Source organism: Mesoplodon mirus, assembly GCF_964341445.2.
Source record: "Mesoplodon mirus genome assembly, chromosome: 14".
Taxonomy (NCBI): Eukaryota; Metazoa; Chordata; class Mammalia; order Artiodactyla; family Ziphiidae; genus Mesoplodon; species Mesoplodon mirus.
In genome coordinates, this window is record NC_138990.1 from 10,735,039 (window position 1) to 10,753,108 (window position 18,070).

General features: G+C 40.1%; 1 protein-coding gene across 2 annotated transcripts in view; it reads left to right on the plus strand.

Annotated features, from left to right (window-relative positions):
* Positions 1-12,228: 12,228 nt before the first annotated feature.
* KDM3A (lysine demethylase 3A) overlaps positions 12,229-18,070 on the plus strand; it is a 53,096-nt gene continuing 47,254 nt past the window's right edge. For both annotated transcript variants that reach the window (XM_082642177.1, XM_082642178.1), the window contains exons 1-2: positions 12,229-12,350; positions 12,890-13,104. In XM_082642177.1, coding sequence (XP_082498303.1) covers positions 12,919-13,104 — 186 coding nt within the window. In that variant the 5' untranslated portion in view covers positions 12,229-12,350; positions 12,890-12,918. The remainder of the gene's footprint in view (positions 12,351-12,889; positions 13,105-18,070) is intronic.

The following is an 18,070-nucleotide window of genomic DNA, read 5'->3' on the forward strand; positions in this document are numbered from 1 at the left end:
CTGTGAGGAAACTGAGCCCCATAGAGATTAGATAATGTGCTCAATCATCCAGTAAGTGATGGGAGCCAGGGCGCAAACCAGGGCTCATGAGTCAAGGCCCTTTTTCTTTCCACTGCACAACTGCCTCTCCTGTGTCTGTTGTTCCACAGTGCAGTTAAGAATCTACAGCAGCGCTATTAATAACACGACAAGAAATGGCCCTCACCTCCAGCTCTTAAAGGCTAAAAGGACTCTGCTGGATATGTACCTGATAACAAAAATAGAGACCCTAGAGGATAAGACTCAGAAGCACAGCTGATTTGTTGTGGATATTTAGTCATACAGATTAGAAAACTCTGTAGACTCTTTGAGACACCTCCCAGATCCTACTAGTACAGCCTGTGCCTAAGGCAGAGCCATTAAGTTGGATTTTATGTTTATTTCACAGGTCATCAGCATTTCATTGGTACATTTTAATGTTGTTTATATTATTTTATTATTTTATTTATTTATTTTTTTGCAGTACACAGGCCTCTCACTGTTGTGGCCTCTCCTGTTGCGGAGCACAGGCTCCGGACGCGCAGGCTCATCGGCCATGGCTCATGGGCCCAGCTGCTCCGCGGCATGTGGGATCTTCCCAGACCGGGGTATGAACCTGTGTCCCCTGCATTGGCAGGCGGACTCTCAACCACTGCGCCACCAGGGAAGCCCTATATTATTTTATTTTATTTTTGCTTTTTTAAATTGAAGTATAGTTGATTTAGAGTGTTGTGTTAATTACTGTTATACTGCAAAGTGATGCAGTTATACATACATATGCATTTAAAAATATTATTTTCCATTATGGTTTATAAGATATTAAATATATTTCTCTGTGCTCTACAGTAGGACCTTGTTGTTTATCCATTCTATGTATAAAAGCTTACATCTGCTAGGCCCAACCTCCCACTCCACCCCTCCCCCAGCCCCCTCCCCCTTGGCAACCACCAGTCTATTCTCCATGTCTGTGATTCTGCTCCTGTTTCATAGATATGTTCATTTGTGTCATATTTTAGGTTTTACATAGAAGTGACATCATATGGTATTATTCTTTCTCTTTCTGACTTAGTGTAATCTCTAGTTGCATCCATGTTGCTGCAAATGGCATTATTTCATTCTTTTTTATGGCTGAGTAGTATTCCATTACATATATGTACCACATCTTCTTCATCCATTCATCTGTCGATGGACATTTAAGTTGTTTCCATGTCTTGGTTATTGTGAATAGTGCTGCTGTGAACATAGGGGTGCATGTAGCTCTTTGAATTACAGTTTTGTCTGGATATATACCCAGGACTGGGATTGCTGGATCATATGGTAATTCTATTTTTAGTTTTCTGAGGAACCTCCATACTGTTTTCCATAGTGACTGCACCAACTTACATTCCCACCAGCAGTGTAGGAGTGTTCCCTTTTCTCCACACCTTCTCTAGCATTTGTCATTTGTAGACTTTTTAATAATGGCCATTCTGACCAGTGTAAGGTGGTACCTCATCGTAGTTTTGATTTGCATTTCTCTAATTATTAGTGATGTTGAGCATCTTTTCATGTGCCTATTGGCCATCTGTATATCTTCTTCAGAGAAATGTCTATTTAGGTCTTCTGCCCATTTTTCAGTTGGGTTTTAAGGTTGTCTATTTTAGATTTGTAAGTTCTTAGATACTTCATTAGAAGATACAGATGCAAAAAAGTAAGTAAAATAGGTTATTTTTCAGTTGTTCTTAGTCTTCTGTTAGTACCTTTACTGTTTTACTTTTTCCTGCTTAAGTCTTTGACCTTCTGGTGTGAGGTGTGAGACAGGGAATTCAACTTTACCTCTTTTTCAGATGATTATTCAGTTTTTGCTGTGGGATCATGTGTCTTATTTGTGGTCACCTAGTGTCATTTGAATCCCATTTCTATATCTGGGGATATTCTCCTGTTATGTGCCCTGCCTCCTCATGTGGCTAGGAAAGAGGATTCCCCAGGTTCTCTTGTGGCTAAGAGGAATATGACCTAGGTTTCAGTAACCAGGTATGCACGAGTGAGCTCTTGAGTTGGAAGAGAGCAGAATGAGGAGACAGTTTCCACCTGAACATATCTCCTGAAGAGGGTGATGCAGTGCAGCAGGAAGTCATGAAGACGTCAGGAGCAACAACAACACATCTGTGGTGGAAAGTATGGTGCCAGCACCAGAAATGGTGCCACCATCCCTTTGGGTAGCTGAACAAGCTAACTCAGTTTCCAAATGTTTCACTTCAAAGTCTAACTCTCCAACTCTTCTGGAAAATTTTTATTCTACTTCCTATTGCTTCATACAGTTATTTTCTGTTAAAACGATCAACAATGGACTCTATAACTGCAAATTAGGACCCCCAATTCATATATGTGTTGGCACCATTTATTGAACAATTCATCTTTTCCTCCCTGATCTGAATTGAACCTTTGATGGAATTCTGCTTCTGGAAAGATGGAGTATTGAGGACCATATTCACCCCTCCTTCCTGAAACAAATTAAAAAACAAGGCAAACTATATGAAGCAATGGGTCACAGACAGAATATTGGATGGTGCAGAACTGAGAGAAGGGAAACAAATGAAGTGTGCTCTACAATTGCCCCAGCTTACTTTTTCTGAGAGAAAAAGTTACAGTGGAAGGAGTTGGAATGCAGGCAGAGCCTGGAGGTCTCCTTTAGTTGAACAGATAGAGTTGGGTGACTGGGGAGGCCGAGGAGGCTAGAGTTCACAGGGCAGGGTACCAGAAGGGAAATAGTTGCACAAAGAAAAAGTTCTGGATAACTATAAAAGGTCCACCTTGAGTAGTTACTTAAATGCTGATCAGAGCATTTGAGTAAGTAAACTACCCATAGCTAGGGTAATAACTGTGTGAAAGGAACACAATCACCAGAGAGCTGGGAATAATCCATGGTTGTACCAGGCAAAGTAGAATGCATCATAATTCACTGGGCATTGGATAGGGTCCTCAGAAGGGCAAAATAAGCCTTAGACTAATTGCCTCAATAATGTGGTCAAATAAGTCCTGTGTAAGGACATTTTAAAAACAAGAAAATTATATCCATTGTCAAGAGAGAAAACAGTCAATAGAACCAGACACAGAGCTGTCTCATATGTTGGCATAATCAAAATCCATACTTAAATTAACCATGATATATATGTAAAAGATTTAGTGGGAAAAGTGGACAACATGTGTTAACAGATGGGGACTTTCCCCAGAAAGAGGAAAACTATAATAAAGGGCCAAGTGGAAATGCTAGGTATAAAAAAAAAATGATATAAGAAATAAAGAATTTTTTAAAGGGCAGGTTACACACAGGCATTAGATAACTTCAAGACAAGTCATTAGAAATTACCCAAGCCAAAATACAAAGAGGAAAAGAGTGAAAACAAAACAAAACAAAATATCTGAGTGTGCATAACAATACCGAACAGTTTAATATATGTGTGAATGAATTCCCACAAGAACAGAGACGGAATGATAATATTTAAAGACATAATGACTAAGAATTTTACTAAAATTAATTAAAGATTATTAGGCCACTGATCTAAGAAGCTCAGTAAAGCTACAGTAGTTTAAATACAAAGGAAACCACACCTAGGCACATCAGAGTCAAAATGCTAAAAATCAAAGGTAAAGAGAATATTTTGACAGCAGAGACTAAAAGGTACATTACATACAGGGTAACAATGATAAGAATAATATCTGACTTCTCATCAGGAATAATAGAGACCAAAAGATAATGTATTGGCATCCTTGAAGGTAAAAGGAAAAAAAAATCCCTGTCAATCTAGAATTCTATATCTAGCAAAAATATCCTTCAAAATGAAGGTAAAATTATGACTTTTTTTTTTTTTTGCCAAGCTTCATGGCTTGTGGGATCTTAGTACACTGACCAGGGATCAAACCTGGCCCCAGCAGTGAGAGCGCTGAGTCCTAACCACTGGACTGCCAGGGAATTCCCTAAAAGTATGACTTTTTAAATGGACAGAAGCTGAAAGAATTTATCTGCAGCACATCTGCACACTGTAAGATCTACTAAAATTAGTTCATTAGTGTAAAAGTGCTGGGCTCTACCTGAAAGCTGCAAAAATTAATGGTTTAGGTATATTTATAATTAACTGAATTAAACTTTTTCTATATAGGAAAATTAAGATCATTTATTTGAAAACAAAGATGAAGTCTTATCTTCCAATTTGCTTTCTCATTAATTCTTTCCAAAGTAAAATTCTAAATATCATTTCCCCCTTATGTTTTCTGTATTGTATTAATACTCCCCAAATCATTGAGCTGCTCTTAAGAAGAAAAAAGAAAAACAGCTTGACATTGTGTACATTATTTTTGTTGTTGTTGATCAAATCACACACATGGAAACTTGTAATACAACTGAGTGGAATATATATCAAATTCTTGGCTTAGCATTGTCAGTAGTCAGAATTACACAGTGAGCAATTACCAGATTATCAGATTATTTGACCTTATACCATCTAAATTACTGAATAAATTGTTAATCCATTTTAAAAAATTCATTAGGCTGAAGGGAAATAATATGAAATAGAAATCTGATTTTGCAGGAAGGAATGAACAGTAGCAGAAAGAGTTAAAATGTTGGAAAGTATAAAGGCAGAACAGATAAGACAAACAGAAATCAAACACTAAGAAAATAGACTGAAACCCAAACATATTCATAATTACTTTTTTTTTTTGGCTGCACTTCATGGCATGTGGGATCTTAGTTCCCCAACCAGCGATTGAACCCAAGCCCCCTGCAGTGGAAACACGGAATCTTAATCACTGGACTGCCAGGGAAGTCCCCCATAATTACATTATTCATAATAGCCAAGAACTGAAAACAATTCAGATATTTAACAGTGCACGAACATACAAAATATGGCATATTTAGACAGTGGAATACTACCTAGCAATGAATGGAAATAAACATCTTATAGATACAATTACATGGATAAATCTCAAAAACATGCTGAGTAAAGGAAGCTAGACACAAAAGATACATACTGTATTATGTCATTTAAATAAAATTCAAAAACAGGCAAAGTCAATTTATAGTAATAGACATTGGAACAAGATTTACTCTGGGCAGGGGTATTGACTAGAAAATAACACTTAGGAACATTCAGGGGTCATGGAATGTTCTCTGTCAGGGTTTGGCAGACTTTTTCTGTAAGGGGGTGAAGAGTAAATATTTTAGGCTTTGGGAGTCATACAATCTCTGTTGTAGCATGAAATTAGCCATACATAAAACAATGAATGGGTGTGGCTGTGTTCTAAAAATTTTTTTTAGGCACCCCAAATCATTTAACCATGAAAAGCCAGAACTTATCATCATTAAGATTTAAAATCAGTTAATCACTTTTTGTTGGGGGAGAGGGGTAGATATTAAGAATCCAAACATGTATAATCTTTTATTTGGAAAACTTCTTAGGGATGAATACTACCCTGTGATTTCTTAGGAGGGAGACAGAAAGATTTGCATAAAAGAATTGTTTGTTCAACTTTGATGAATTAAATCCCTTTAGTTCTCACTTTGTTTTAGAGACCAGGGAAAGATCCAAACTTCTTGATTATAGATTATTTATCATCTCTTTCCTTCAGGGAATATTTGAGATCCAAGAATGCCTGTTTTTCAAAATTAAACTCAAAATGATTGGAGAAAGTTGAAAATTGACAGGATATTAAATTATATTAGATAACAATACTATAGTTTTGTAAGAAAAGACTATTTTTAGAAGATGCACACTGGTGTATTTAGTGGTGAAGTTCAACGATATTTGCAAATTTGCGTGGTTCAGAAAAAAATTATATATATACATGTAAATAAAATTATATAAAAAAAGCAACCATGACAAAATGTTAATTGTTGAACTTAGATGGTAGGCACATGGGTAATATTTAAAAATTTTCATAATAAAGCATTTGGGGGAAAAACAAACAAGAGGTTGCATTTAGGAACTGTCCCATGTGAAATTTTCCCTCTTTCCCTTTTCCATTCATTGCACAGATTGTTGAGGTCGGAGTTGTAGAACAGAAAACAGCTGGAGAAATAACAATATATTCAGCCATAAGTCAACTAACTAAAAGACAAGTTCTAGAAAACTTTTGAAACAATATTTTGTCACTTACAGAGTCATTCAGCCAGATGGTAAGAAGTCAGCAACTGAAATATATGATTTTAAGAAAGAGATTCTTTTGTGGGGGAGGGCGTGGGGGGCGTATTAGCCTTTCCAGTGGACTTAATCCAGGGAATTTATCTAGAGATATTTAGGGACCACATTTTGAAGACATTAAGGAAACTACAGAAGAAAATAAGTTATGAGGTCCCTCTGTTTACAGGTTGTGTTCTAATTTTATGTATAGACACTGAAATTTGAATTCTGCACAGTTTTCATGGTCACAGAATATTACTACTGTTTGTTTCTTTCCCAAACATTAAAAAATGTAAAAATATGGAATTCCCCGGTGGCCCAGTGGTTAGGACTTGTTGTGCTTCACTACTGGAGCCCTGGGTACGATCTCTGGTCTGGCAACTAAGATCCCACAAGCTGCATGTCTGGGCCAAAACAAACCAAAAAAAAGTAAAAATCATTCTTCATAGGCTGTAGAAAATTAGGTGGTGTGTCAGATTTGGCCTGTAGCCTCTAGTTGGCTGACCTCTGTTCTACATCTTGATAGGGGTGTGGGTTATACGGATGTGTGCATTTGTAAAATTGAAGAAACTGGTCATTTAAGATCTGTGCATTTCTCTGGAAATGTTTCCTCAACAGAAAAATTCTTTAAAAAAAAAAGGAGGCAAGGAGCTTAGTATTGATGGTCTGCTTCATTAATTGTCACAGGTGCGATGCATTAACAGAAATAACATAAAACATTTAAATTTTCACACAAAACACTATTACTGTGCTATTTAAGAGAAGCAGATTTAGACAGAAAATTGTATTCTAATTGTTCTGCAATTGAGGAATCAAGGTCCAAATAGACTCCAAATTTCTAGTTGCTAACTTTCTTAAGGGCTTTTGGAAACTTCTGATGTCCCTTGGGGTAAAAGTCAACTCATTTAATTAGTGGCAGGATTTGGAAGGTAATGTTTAGGCTGGAGCTTGGATGATAGTGTTTACAAACTAATAGAAGTGATTTATGGCAATACCTCCAGGCTAAAATATATTTGTTGGAAGTGTCAATATCCTGCTTCTCAGTCCTCCATCTGCCTTGACTTCAGCTTATCCTTTGACCTCTGTGAATGGTTCTCCATACTGAAATTCTCTCCTGTCATGTTTCCAGGATGCACCTGTCTCCTGTTCTCCTCCTACTTCTAAGGTCTCTCTTAGTCTTCTCAGTGTCCTTTGCTGGTCCCTGAGTGAATGCTCTCCTTACCTTCCCCAGGCTCTAACTTCCAGTGCCATGCTTTCCCCCAACGAGAGCAGTCTATTCACCTTGTTTGGACTCTAACATACCACACCAGGTGACCCTCATTCATGGATGCCCGCCTCACCTTACTTGGGCTCTAGGTATCTCATGCCAGGTTGACCTTCTTTATATCTACCCTTTCCACCCCACTTGGGCTCTGGGATGACAGGCCATAACTCCTAATTAGCTCAAACATTCCATGCCAGGCAGCCTCTTCTTATGAAAACCTACCTTACTCTGCACTCCTAATGGCTTTAGGACTGAAATGTTCAGGAAGAGGAAGAGAAAGAGAAGGAGGAAGGAAAAGGGGGAGGAATCTTAAAATATTTTATTAGATTTTTTATATCAAGCTCTTTGATTCACCTGCAACTTATTTTTGTGAACTTTGATGTGGGGATCTGACTGTTATTTTTTCCTAATGGATAACAAATAGACCCCAAAGCATATATTGAATAGTTTATTGTTTACATTCATTTGAAATGCTATGTTAATCATAAATTAATTGTTCATATATACAGGGATCTGTTTCTGTATTCTCTTAATTATTTACATACAGTAAGTCCCCTACATACGAACCTTCAAGTTGCGAACTTTCAAAGATGCCAACGTGTGTTCACATGACGAATCATTTAAGTTAGTTCACGCGTCTGGTGTACGTTGTCACGTGTGTGTATCCTCTACAAGTGGTTGTGCTTTTGTGTATCTTACTGTACGGTACTGTGTAGAGCACAGTAGTAGGGTATCTTTATTTCAAGCTAGATCTGCAAGAGGAGGACTTCACTGAACTCCTTGCTGTGCAACATGAGGAGCTTCACTGAAGACCTGATGGAATTGGAGGCCCAGAGAAAGAAGGAAGAGAGACAAGAGGAAGAAGAAGTAACTGAAGAGCCAAAGAGATTCACGATGCAGGAAATGGCAGGGGAGTTCCTTTACTTGGGAGGCACTGTTAGTGTTTGAGGCACAGGACCCGAACGTAGAACGGTACACGAAGTTTGCAGCAGCCGTTCAGAATGCAATCCAGTGCTACCATCCAGTGCTATGATGAGAAAAAAAAGAGCTAGTACCCAGACATCACTGGATCATTTTTTCAAGAGGGTAGATAGAATTGAATCCAGCAAGGAACCAGAACCTGTGCCATCCACGTCAGGAGTGACTGAAATTGCAGCTTGTCCACCATCTCCTCTTGCTGATGATCCTTCAGCTCTGCCATCTCCCACCTCCCCTCCCTCCTCCAGTCAGTAACTCTTCTTGCCTGTTCTCTTGATGCCAGCCCCTGGATGCCAGCTGTTGTACTGTACTACTGTACTTTTCAAGGTACTGTACTGGTAAGATTAAAAATGTTTTCTTTATTTTGTTTGTTTGTTTGTTATGTATTATTTGAATGAAAAGTATTATAAACCTATTACAGTGCAGTACTATATAGCCGATTGTGTTAGTTGGGTACCTAGGCTAACTTTGTTGGACTTACAAACAAATTGGACTTACGAATGCGCTCTTGGAACGGAACTCGTTTGTATGTAGGGGACTTACTGTATTTCTATTTTGACTCTTTCATTCACTGAAAGAAATTTAATTTGAAAGTAGTTTAATTTTAGGAGAAATGACATCTTTATCAAGTAATATAAGGAAATGGAATTTTTGAAATCTTTTTTTATGCATACATTTTATGGCTATCTTTCCATTGGTAAAGTTCTATGGTTTTCTTCATACAGGTTTTGTTCATTTCATGTTATGTTTTTTTCCAAGGTATTCTGTAGTTTCATGATCATAAATGGTTTCTTATTGTCTGTTTTCTGTTGTAATTGATGCTTGTTGAGGAATAGGAATTCTTTTGATCCTTTTTTGTTGATTTTTTATTGCACCACCTTCTTGATGTTTGTATTAGTTCTAATAATTTGTCATGAATACTCTTGAGTGTTAATGTAGTAAACTACATTCATAGGATTTAAAATATAGCTTTAAATTTCAAAAGTAACATGAATACTTTTGCCTTATAAAAATGAGAGAATTACAAACAATGCTAAATCACCTTTGACCAACACCCCCAATGCTAGTGTGCACCCTCCAATACTAGTAACCATCATTATGAGTCTCAATATATATATTTCATGGAACATATATAGTGTAATTTTTGTGTATTTTCAAATATTGCCAAATGCAACTTTCTTTTTCATTCAAAATGTGTTTTGCTAATCTATCGTTATTGGTACATCAAAATATATTTCATTCCCTTTCAAATGCTCTACAGGTTTTCACTATATGTATCACATTTCATTTATTTATTTAATTGAAGCACATTTCAATTATTTCTAATTTTTCACAGCCACAAACAATGCTGAAATGAACAACCTTGTTGATGTCTCCTAGTTCATATTTGCAGGTGTTTTTCTAAGGTGGGTGTCTTATATTCCTAGGTTTGTAGGAAGTTTAAAATTATTTTTTAATCATGAATAAGCATTAAATATGTGTGTGCTCTTAATATTCCTAGTTTTCATGGCAGTTCAGTGTTCATTGTGAGTGTGTGTTCTTTTCAGCCTCTACTAAAATGAACACAATTTTTCTCTTTTAACCTGTTGTGGTGATTTATAGTAATCTTCTAATCTTGAAATATCCTCATATTCATAAAATAATCCTAATTAATCATGGTGATTATTTTAAAAATATACTGCTGGATTTAACTTGCTGATATTTTATATAAGAATTTTCTATCTCTGTTCATAAGTGTGATTGAACTATAGTTTTCCTTTCTTGTACTCTACTGGTTCAGATTGGATAATAGGGGTTTGCAAGTTTTATAAAATGCATTGGATAACTTTCCATCTTTCCCAAGTTCTGGAACCATGAATGTAACCTAGGAATTTATATGTTATTTGAAGTTTCATAGAACTTGTTCCCAGCTATTGTTTTTCAAATTAATAGTTAATTATGTAATCTAGATCCTCCATACCCTCACTTATTTTAAAAATCTGAGACGCCTATTTCTGGGGTAGATGTATTTATAAATATCTTCACTGTACTTTTATTACGAATTGTCAAAAATTTCTCATAAGTTTAGTCTTAGCATAGGCTAGAATATGTTCCCAGAGTCACAATAATTCAAGAGTGTGTGTTATCTTTGTGGACTTTATCCTTTATTAGTATAAAATCTTTTTCTCTTTGATGCCTTTGCTTTCAATTATATTAACATTGCTATATCACTTTCCTTCAATTACCATTAGATTACAAACTCTTTTAACCCACTATTTCCAAGCTTTCTGTGTTGTTGTTGGAGTTTGCTGGTGGTCAATTTATAGATGGATTTTATTTTTAATCCAGTGTGTCTTTTTAAGGTCTGAGTAAATTAACCCACTTATATTTATTGTAAATACTGATATTTAGACTTACTCCTCTAATTTTATTTTATTTTTTTTGTATTTATCGTATTTCTGCTTAGGTTTTTTTTTTCTTTTCTTTTTTTATTCCTCCCTTCTTCCCATTCTGACTTATGTTGTACTGGACAAGTTTTCTTTGTTCCATTTTCCCCCTTTTCAATGGTCTGCAAATTACAAATCAAATTAATTCTTCAATGTTTACTCTTAATTAAAATTTTTATTTAATGTCATGTATTCAGAACATATATGTTGAAAATCAACACCTGCAGTTAACTTCTATCTATAATTCCTTGAATACATTTCTGAACTTTTTCCGATTCTCAGTTTTCACACTTGTAAAATTGGGAGCTTGAGTTCTTCACTTAATCTTCATTTAATCTAAAGATTAAATGTGATGCCAGGTCAAGCACCAGCCTTTATAAAATAAGAGATCTTCAATTACTTCATTCCATTTTTTTTTTCGTTCAACCAAAAAACTTCAGGTCCAAAAGACACAATCACCCCTCAACTCCTTTGTCCTTCAAAGTCACCTCCTCTTCATATCTCTTACATCATTATGACCTTGATCTAGTCTTTCCATTTCATTGTAAGACTCAGAATATCTTTTCATCCTCCCTTTACATTAACAAACAAAAAGAAAAAAACCCATTCTGCATTGTACTGAACGGCATCTTTTGCTTTAGATTTAATTAACGTCATTTCCCAGGGACTCCATGCCTTTCCTCATGTTTCCTTCAAAATGGCGGACTTTAGACATTCCATGATCAGCACCACGTGCGCCTGCGCCTCCCGCGGCCATTTCGCCCAGCAGCCCAAGCTCCAGCCTCTGCTCCGCGAAGCGCCTGCGCACGAGTCTCCAGAGCACCATCGCTCCTCCCTCTAGCTGAGTACGCTTCAAACCGCACGTTCCTGTCCCTTCCCTCCCCCGCTGACTCTGCACCGCCCTCACCCCTTTCCTGTGAGATTCTTCCGCCAAGTGAAAAGCCTATCTTCGGTCGACAGCCCACGCACTTGAAAAGCAATCCAATAAGCACTTACAGCCGTGGGGTTCGCCATTCAGTCTTATCTGTGCACCGGTGCAATTTTTCTCTGGGTCCTAAAGTTGATGACCGATTTCTCTGGACTTTTTTGCATCCCGTGAGGCAACAAATGGAAAGAATGGCTGTGGCGGAGGGATCCCTCGCTTACGCTCGGTGTACTTTAACCTAATGGGGGTCGTCCGGGAGTCGGAAGGGGGAGGGGAAAGGGAGGAGGCAGCCGAGGAATTGTTTTTTTCTTTCGCCCCGCCCTCGCCGGGGCGGCCAATGGCGATGGGCTCCTTCCCCACGAGTCTCGCCCACCTCCTTGGACTCAGCCAATGAACGATGGAAGCGGCTCCGAGGGGGCGGGCCCGGGAGGCTGTGCGTGTCTTGTGAGAGCTCTAGAACCAAGTCAGAGAGCTAGAGTCGGCTGGGCGGCTGGAAACGGTGGCCGCCGCCGGTGACTCAGGGAGGCGGGAGGCGGGGTAAGAGCGCCGCGGCCTCGGCTGAGGGGAGCGGAGGAAGAAAGGTGAAGGCGCCAAGCCCGCGGCCCCGCCGCCCCCGCGCTGCAGCGCAGATTGGGGGTCTGCGGCCGAGTAGAAGGGTGTCGGGGCGGGGCGGCGGGGCAAGTGCGGAACGGCGGGCTCACCCCTCCCGCGGGGCTGCCCGGGGCGGGGACCCGGCCGCCTGGGACGGGCCCTCTGCTTCGGGGCCTTTTCTTTTCCGGGGTGAGGGGCGAACACTTTCAAATCCACTTAAGCCACAGATAATTCTCCCCTCACTCTGTCTGCGTTTAGGTTTCAGGTTTTGGAAAAGCGAAAGTTGGGAGAGCCAGGGTCACGCGACGCTTGGGCCAGTGTTTGCGGTGGGGGAGGGATCGGGGAGCGGGGAGGGCGCGGGTGGAGAGATCGGGTGCGGGGTCCTCCGTCTCACCCGCCGCCGCGTGGGGTCCACTCCTCCGATCGGGGTTAGGACGCTTTCCTCCGCCCTGGCCTCCCCCACCGACCTCTCTTCCCGGCCCCCTCCCGCCGGCCGCCCCCGTTGCATTTTGTTTTTGTGTTTTTGCAGGGAGGAGCCCTGCCTGCAGCGTTGGAACCATGGTGCTCACGCTCGGAGAAAGTTGGCCAGTATTGGTAGGGAAGCGATTCCTCAGCCTGTCCGCAGCCGACGGCAGCGACGGCGGCCACGACAGCTGGGACTTGGAGCGCGTCGCCGAGTGGCCCTGGCTCTCCGGGACCATTCGAGCCGTCTCCCACACCGACGTTACTAAGAAGGATCTGAAGGTAAAACCGGCTCCCGGGCCTCGGCAGTCGGACGTTTCCTAGTTACCTTGGTAACGAGACAGCCAGCAACCCTCCCTCCCCTTTTCTGAAAAGGCGACCAGAAAGTTGGCATCTGATCTGAAGGTGCAGAAAAGTAGACCTTGAAAGTCTTTGAAATGGTGTGTAGAGCGAGGTGTGTTTGGCCTAGAGTTGCCCGTGTTTAATGATGGGCTTAGGGTTGCTCAGACATGATTAGTTACTGCACGCGCTGTGCCTCATTAGGGCTGTACGATGATTTCTGCGAAGGGGGAGTGTCGTTGGGCAAGTGGGTGACGTTTGGAATCATTGAGAATTGAGCGGTAGTGCTTAGAAGTGCTTTCAGTCGGGTTTTTTATTGGTTCCTTCTAATTTCTTCACCCAGCTTCTTAAACTTTCAGACTTAGAAGTGTGAGTGTAGAGGAAGGAGCTTAATTCTCTTCAGTATATTAAGGTGGGTATTTGTCCGTATATGGTGGGTCAGGGCAGGAATTGGTTCCTGGTTGTCTCTGATGAGTCTGTGAGTGGGTGTGGGATATGACCATATATGGAGGGCTGGGGTGGAGCTGCCCCTTATATGGTGTGTTGGAGGGATGGCTTTGAAATATTCCATTTGAGTGTTTGAGGGGAGGGAGAGAAATGGGAACAAGTGCGGCCAGTGATTTTTCATCAGAATGACACGCAGAACCTTTTGCAGTTAGATCTTTTCAAAAAGAGATGAATTCTGATCGTACTCCCTAGTAGAAGTATTGGTGTGAAAGGATTGTGTGGAAACTACCAGTGAGGAAGCCATTGTACCAACAAAGACTCCTTTGTGCAAAAATAACTGAAAAAAGGTTCCCAACAAAGTCTCCGAAGTGGTGATAACTTGAAGGAAGCTTGTCAGAACGGAAGAGCTTTCCATCCTGGGTAACGGATATGTTTCAGTATCTTCTTCACTTGGTCATTATCTTTGCTTTTTCTTGAAAACTGCTCAAATAAGGGAAGCAAGTTTTCGCATTGGCAGTTGAATATGTGTTGGTTGCTGAAACACTGTTCAAGGAATTGGCATAACCTGTGTTCTGACCCGGAAAGTTTTGACCCTTGAGCCCACCTTCTTAATCACAGTGCTCCCTGATCAAAGGCTCTGCCACCAGAGGACTCCTGTCGTACGCTGTGAAATTTCGTTTCACTCCTAGCAAGGTGCGTTCTGATGTTTACAGAAAGAAGGTAATGCGGTACAGCCTATTTGCTTAGGCTAATAATCTTTCTCAATAAAATGGGCTTTGTGTAGCAGATTACAGTCATAGTTATGGCGGTTTATTTCACCTGCCAAGTAAAATTTTCTCTAGTGCATTTGTTTTTACCCGATTTGAGTGGAAACAAGATTAATCCTTACAGTCTTTAGTTCTTTGGCAGATGATGAGAGACTAGGTGTTTCCTTACTCAGCAGTGATTGCGGACCTGTTGGGTTAGGAAGGGAATCTAGGAGGTCCTTTATGTGTGTTCTTTTTAATCTCCACATCTCCCCCACCCCCAGCCTTTGAAGTGGTGGTGATATCTTCATTTTCAGAATAAAGAAATAGATTTAGGAAAGGAAATCTTGTCCAGACTTGCATAGTTAGCTGCCAAGTGACAGAGGGAGCATTGGAATCCAAGTTTGGCTTTGTGTGTCTTCCACTGCACTAAGGTGCCTAACCTGGAGATGACGGAGATTTTAATTCAAGAACAATTTTGACTGTAGTGGATTTTTTGCTTTACCTACAGACTTCACAACTCAGCCCTCATGTAAGAAATCTACTCAGTTTCTCTTTTCGAATCATGATTTATTGCTGCATTCCTTAATTGAGTAGCGGATAAAGTAATTGGTGTAAGTTTAAGGGCATGTTGTGTTAGCAAAAACAGTTTCTGAAACATTGAAACCAATTGTGTTCTGTGAGATGCAGGCAGGAACTGAGTAACTAAGACAATGCCTAAGACCTGGGCTTAGGGATATTGAGTTTTGGGGAGTGGGTTGGGGGGCCGCAATGAATATGAATGAATGAAATTCAAGTAGTGTGCAACTGTTTTAGTACTGATAGAAGTACAAGTCTGTCTAGACTGACTTGCTTCCTTAGTTGAGGTTGAAATTAATGAGACCAAGTCTTGTTAACTTTGTTTCATCTAGAGAAAGACTTTGTAACAAAGACTTTGTAACAAAGTCACTTACTCAGATACAATGTTTAGTAGTTGATTACAAAGAAGTTAGGTGAAGACATAATAGATACTTATCATGCAGTAAATACTTTTATCACAAAAATTCTAGATAGTAAACCACATTTTTTAGTGTTAGAAATTGAGGCTTAAACAAGTTAAATAACTTGCCCAAGTTTGTCCCCAGACCTTAAACACTAGGTTTTAATATTCAGATAGAGTGAGGTTAGGGCAACTCTATTTTGCTGGGTTCAGTATCCCCAGCACTGAGAACATTGCTTGGCATGTAGTTTTTGCTAAAATATTTGACCAAATGAAGGAATCATAAAATTATTACTTGTATATAGAAAAGCAGTTTAGAAATTATCTTCCGATGGAGCATTGGCATTCTCTTTAACTGGGATAACAACAGATCTTAATTAGGTGTGATTACAAGGACTTCTTTTTTTTTTTTTTTTACATCTTTATTGGAATATAATTGCTTTACAATGGTGTGTTAATTTCTGCTCTATAACAAAGTGAATCAGTTATACATATACATATGTCCCCACATCTCCTCCCTCTTGTGTCTCCCTCCCTCCCTATCCCACCCATCCAGGTGGTCACAAAGCACCGAGCTGATCTCCCTGTGCTATGCGGCTGCTTCCCACTAGCTATCTATTTTACGTTTGGTAGTGTATATATGTCCACGCCACTCTCTCACTTTGTATAAGGACTTCTTTAACCTTATTTTTATGCTACTTGGTTTACTGGAGTGTGAGGCAGACTGCTTCCTCACCGGCTTTGTTCTGCGCATGCTGGGAACGCCTTCCTTCCCCAGCGTATTTGTCCGGGTCTTTTCCTTGCTTTGAACCTACTTTTTCCTTGAGTCTTCTGACCCGTCTTCTTCTTTTTTTTTTTTTTTTTTGTGGTACGCGTGCCTCTCACTGCTGTGGCCTCTCCCGTTGCGGAGCACAGGCTCCGGACGCGCAGGCTCAGCGGCCATGGCTCACGGGCCCAGCCGCTCCGCGGCATGCGGGAACCCCCCCCCCCCCGGACCGGGGCACGAACCCGTGTCCCCTGCATCGGCAGGCGGACTCTCAACCACTGCGCCACCAGGGAAGCCCTCTTCTGCCCCTTGTTAGTTCTTTAGGATGTCCTTAGCAGATCACTACTGCTTGCCGACTACGTGTACCATTTCCTGCTGTTAAAACCCTTTTTGGCAATTGGATGCCTTGACCAATCAATGCCTGTTTTTTTCATCCTTGCATACAGTTGAAACTTGAATGTTGGTGGATTCTGTTGTCAGTCAACCCATGTAAAATGAGAAACTCTTAGCACAGTGTAATAAAAAGTGTTTACCCCTATAATTGAATGCTAGACTCTGGGATTTTAGGTAAGAGTCTAGGTATAAGAAGACATAAATGAAGCATAATGAATTCCTAATTTGTGAAGTAGTGAAATAAGTGGTATTCTGTACTCTGGTACCGGGCATAGAGTAGACATGTCATTAAAAACTTCGTGATTAAAAACCATGCCATTGTGTAAGTGCCTACTTTGAAACTTGGAAACATTTTACTTGGCCATTCTGATAGTTTTCATAATCATATACTTAGGTAAGATTAGTGTATACTAAAATTGGAGGTTTTGAGGTTAGCTTGATTAGATAATATTAATTCATATATCTTAAAGGAAAGAGATTGAGCTTTCTGGGAAGAACAGCTTGAACTAATTAACTTGAAATATCCAACATCTGGTCAAGAAATTTTGTAGGCTAATAGGCACGTATTTACAAAATGCCCTATTTTTTATAGTGTTTATTTATTTTTACTTGTTGACAGTTTGCTTTATTTATTTATTTATTTATGGCTGTGTTGTGTCTTCGTTTCTGTGCGCGGGCTTTCTCTAGCTGTGGCAAGCGGGGGCCACTCTTCATCGCGGTGCGCGGGCCTCTCACTGTCGTGGCCTCTCTTGTTGCGGAGCACAGGCTCCAGACGTGCAGGCTCAGTAGTTGTGGCTCACGGGCCCAGTTGCTCCGCGGCACGTGGGATCTTCCTGGACCAGGGCTCGAACCCGTGTCCCCTGCATTAGCAGGCAGATTCTCAACCACTGTGCCACCAGCGAAGCACGCCCTATTTTTTAAATAGGAAATTTGGGAATTATAGGTAGTAAGTTGTAATTAATAGGCCTTAAACTGGCCTTTGGAGTCAGACAGCACAGATAACATCTCCTTTGTGGACCAAGGGATTGTGGAGGAAAGCACACAATTTAGAATGAGAACTAGTTGTATCTGTCACTTTGCAGGAGCTTGGTCAAATCACATTAGTTCCCCCTGAATTTGAACTCTTACCGTTGATTTTTTTAAATAGAAATTTCTGTAAAAGAGGCTTTTGATGTGGGGGGGGTGTCCTTATATATAGAACTTCGGGTCTCAAGGCACAAATGAAAGATATGTGGTTATGATAAATAGGAAACTTTTTAAAGAATGTTTAAGAAAGCTCACAACTTGTTGGTTTCATTATATTTTTTTCAAAGTCATCTTTTTAAATGTGAAGTTTTGACCAACACAACCTAATACTTCAAAGTATTATTATTTATTTTTAAAGAACTAAACTTATTTATTTTTAAAGAACTAAACTTAATTTTCAGATTACTCAAAAATTGAGATATAGGGACTTCCCTGGTGGCACAGTGGTTAAGAATCCGCCTGCCAGTGCAGGGGACACGGGTTCGAGCCCTGGTCCGGGAAGATCCCACATGCCGCAGAGCAACTGAGCCTGTGCGCCACAACTACTGAGCC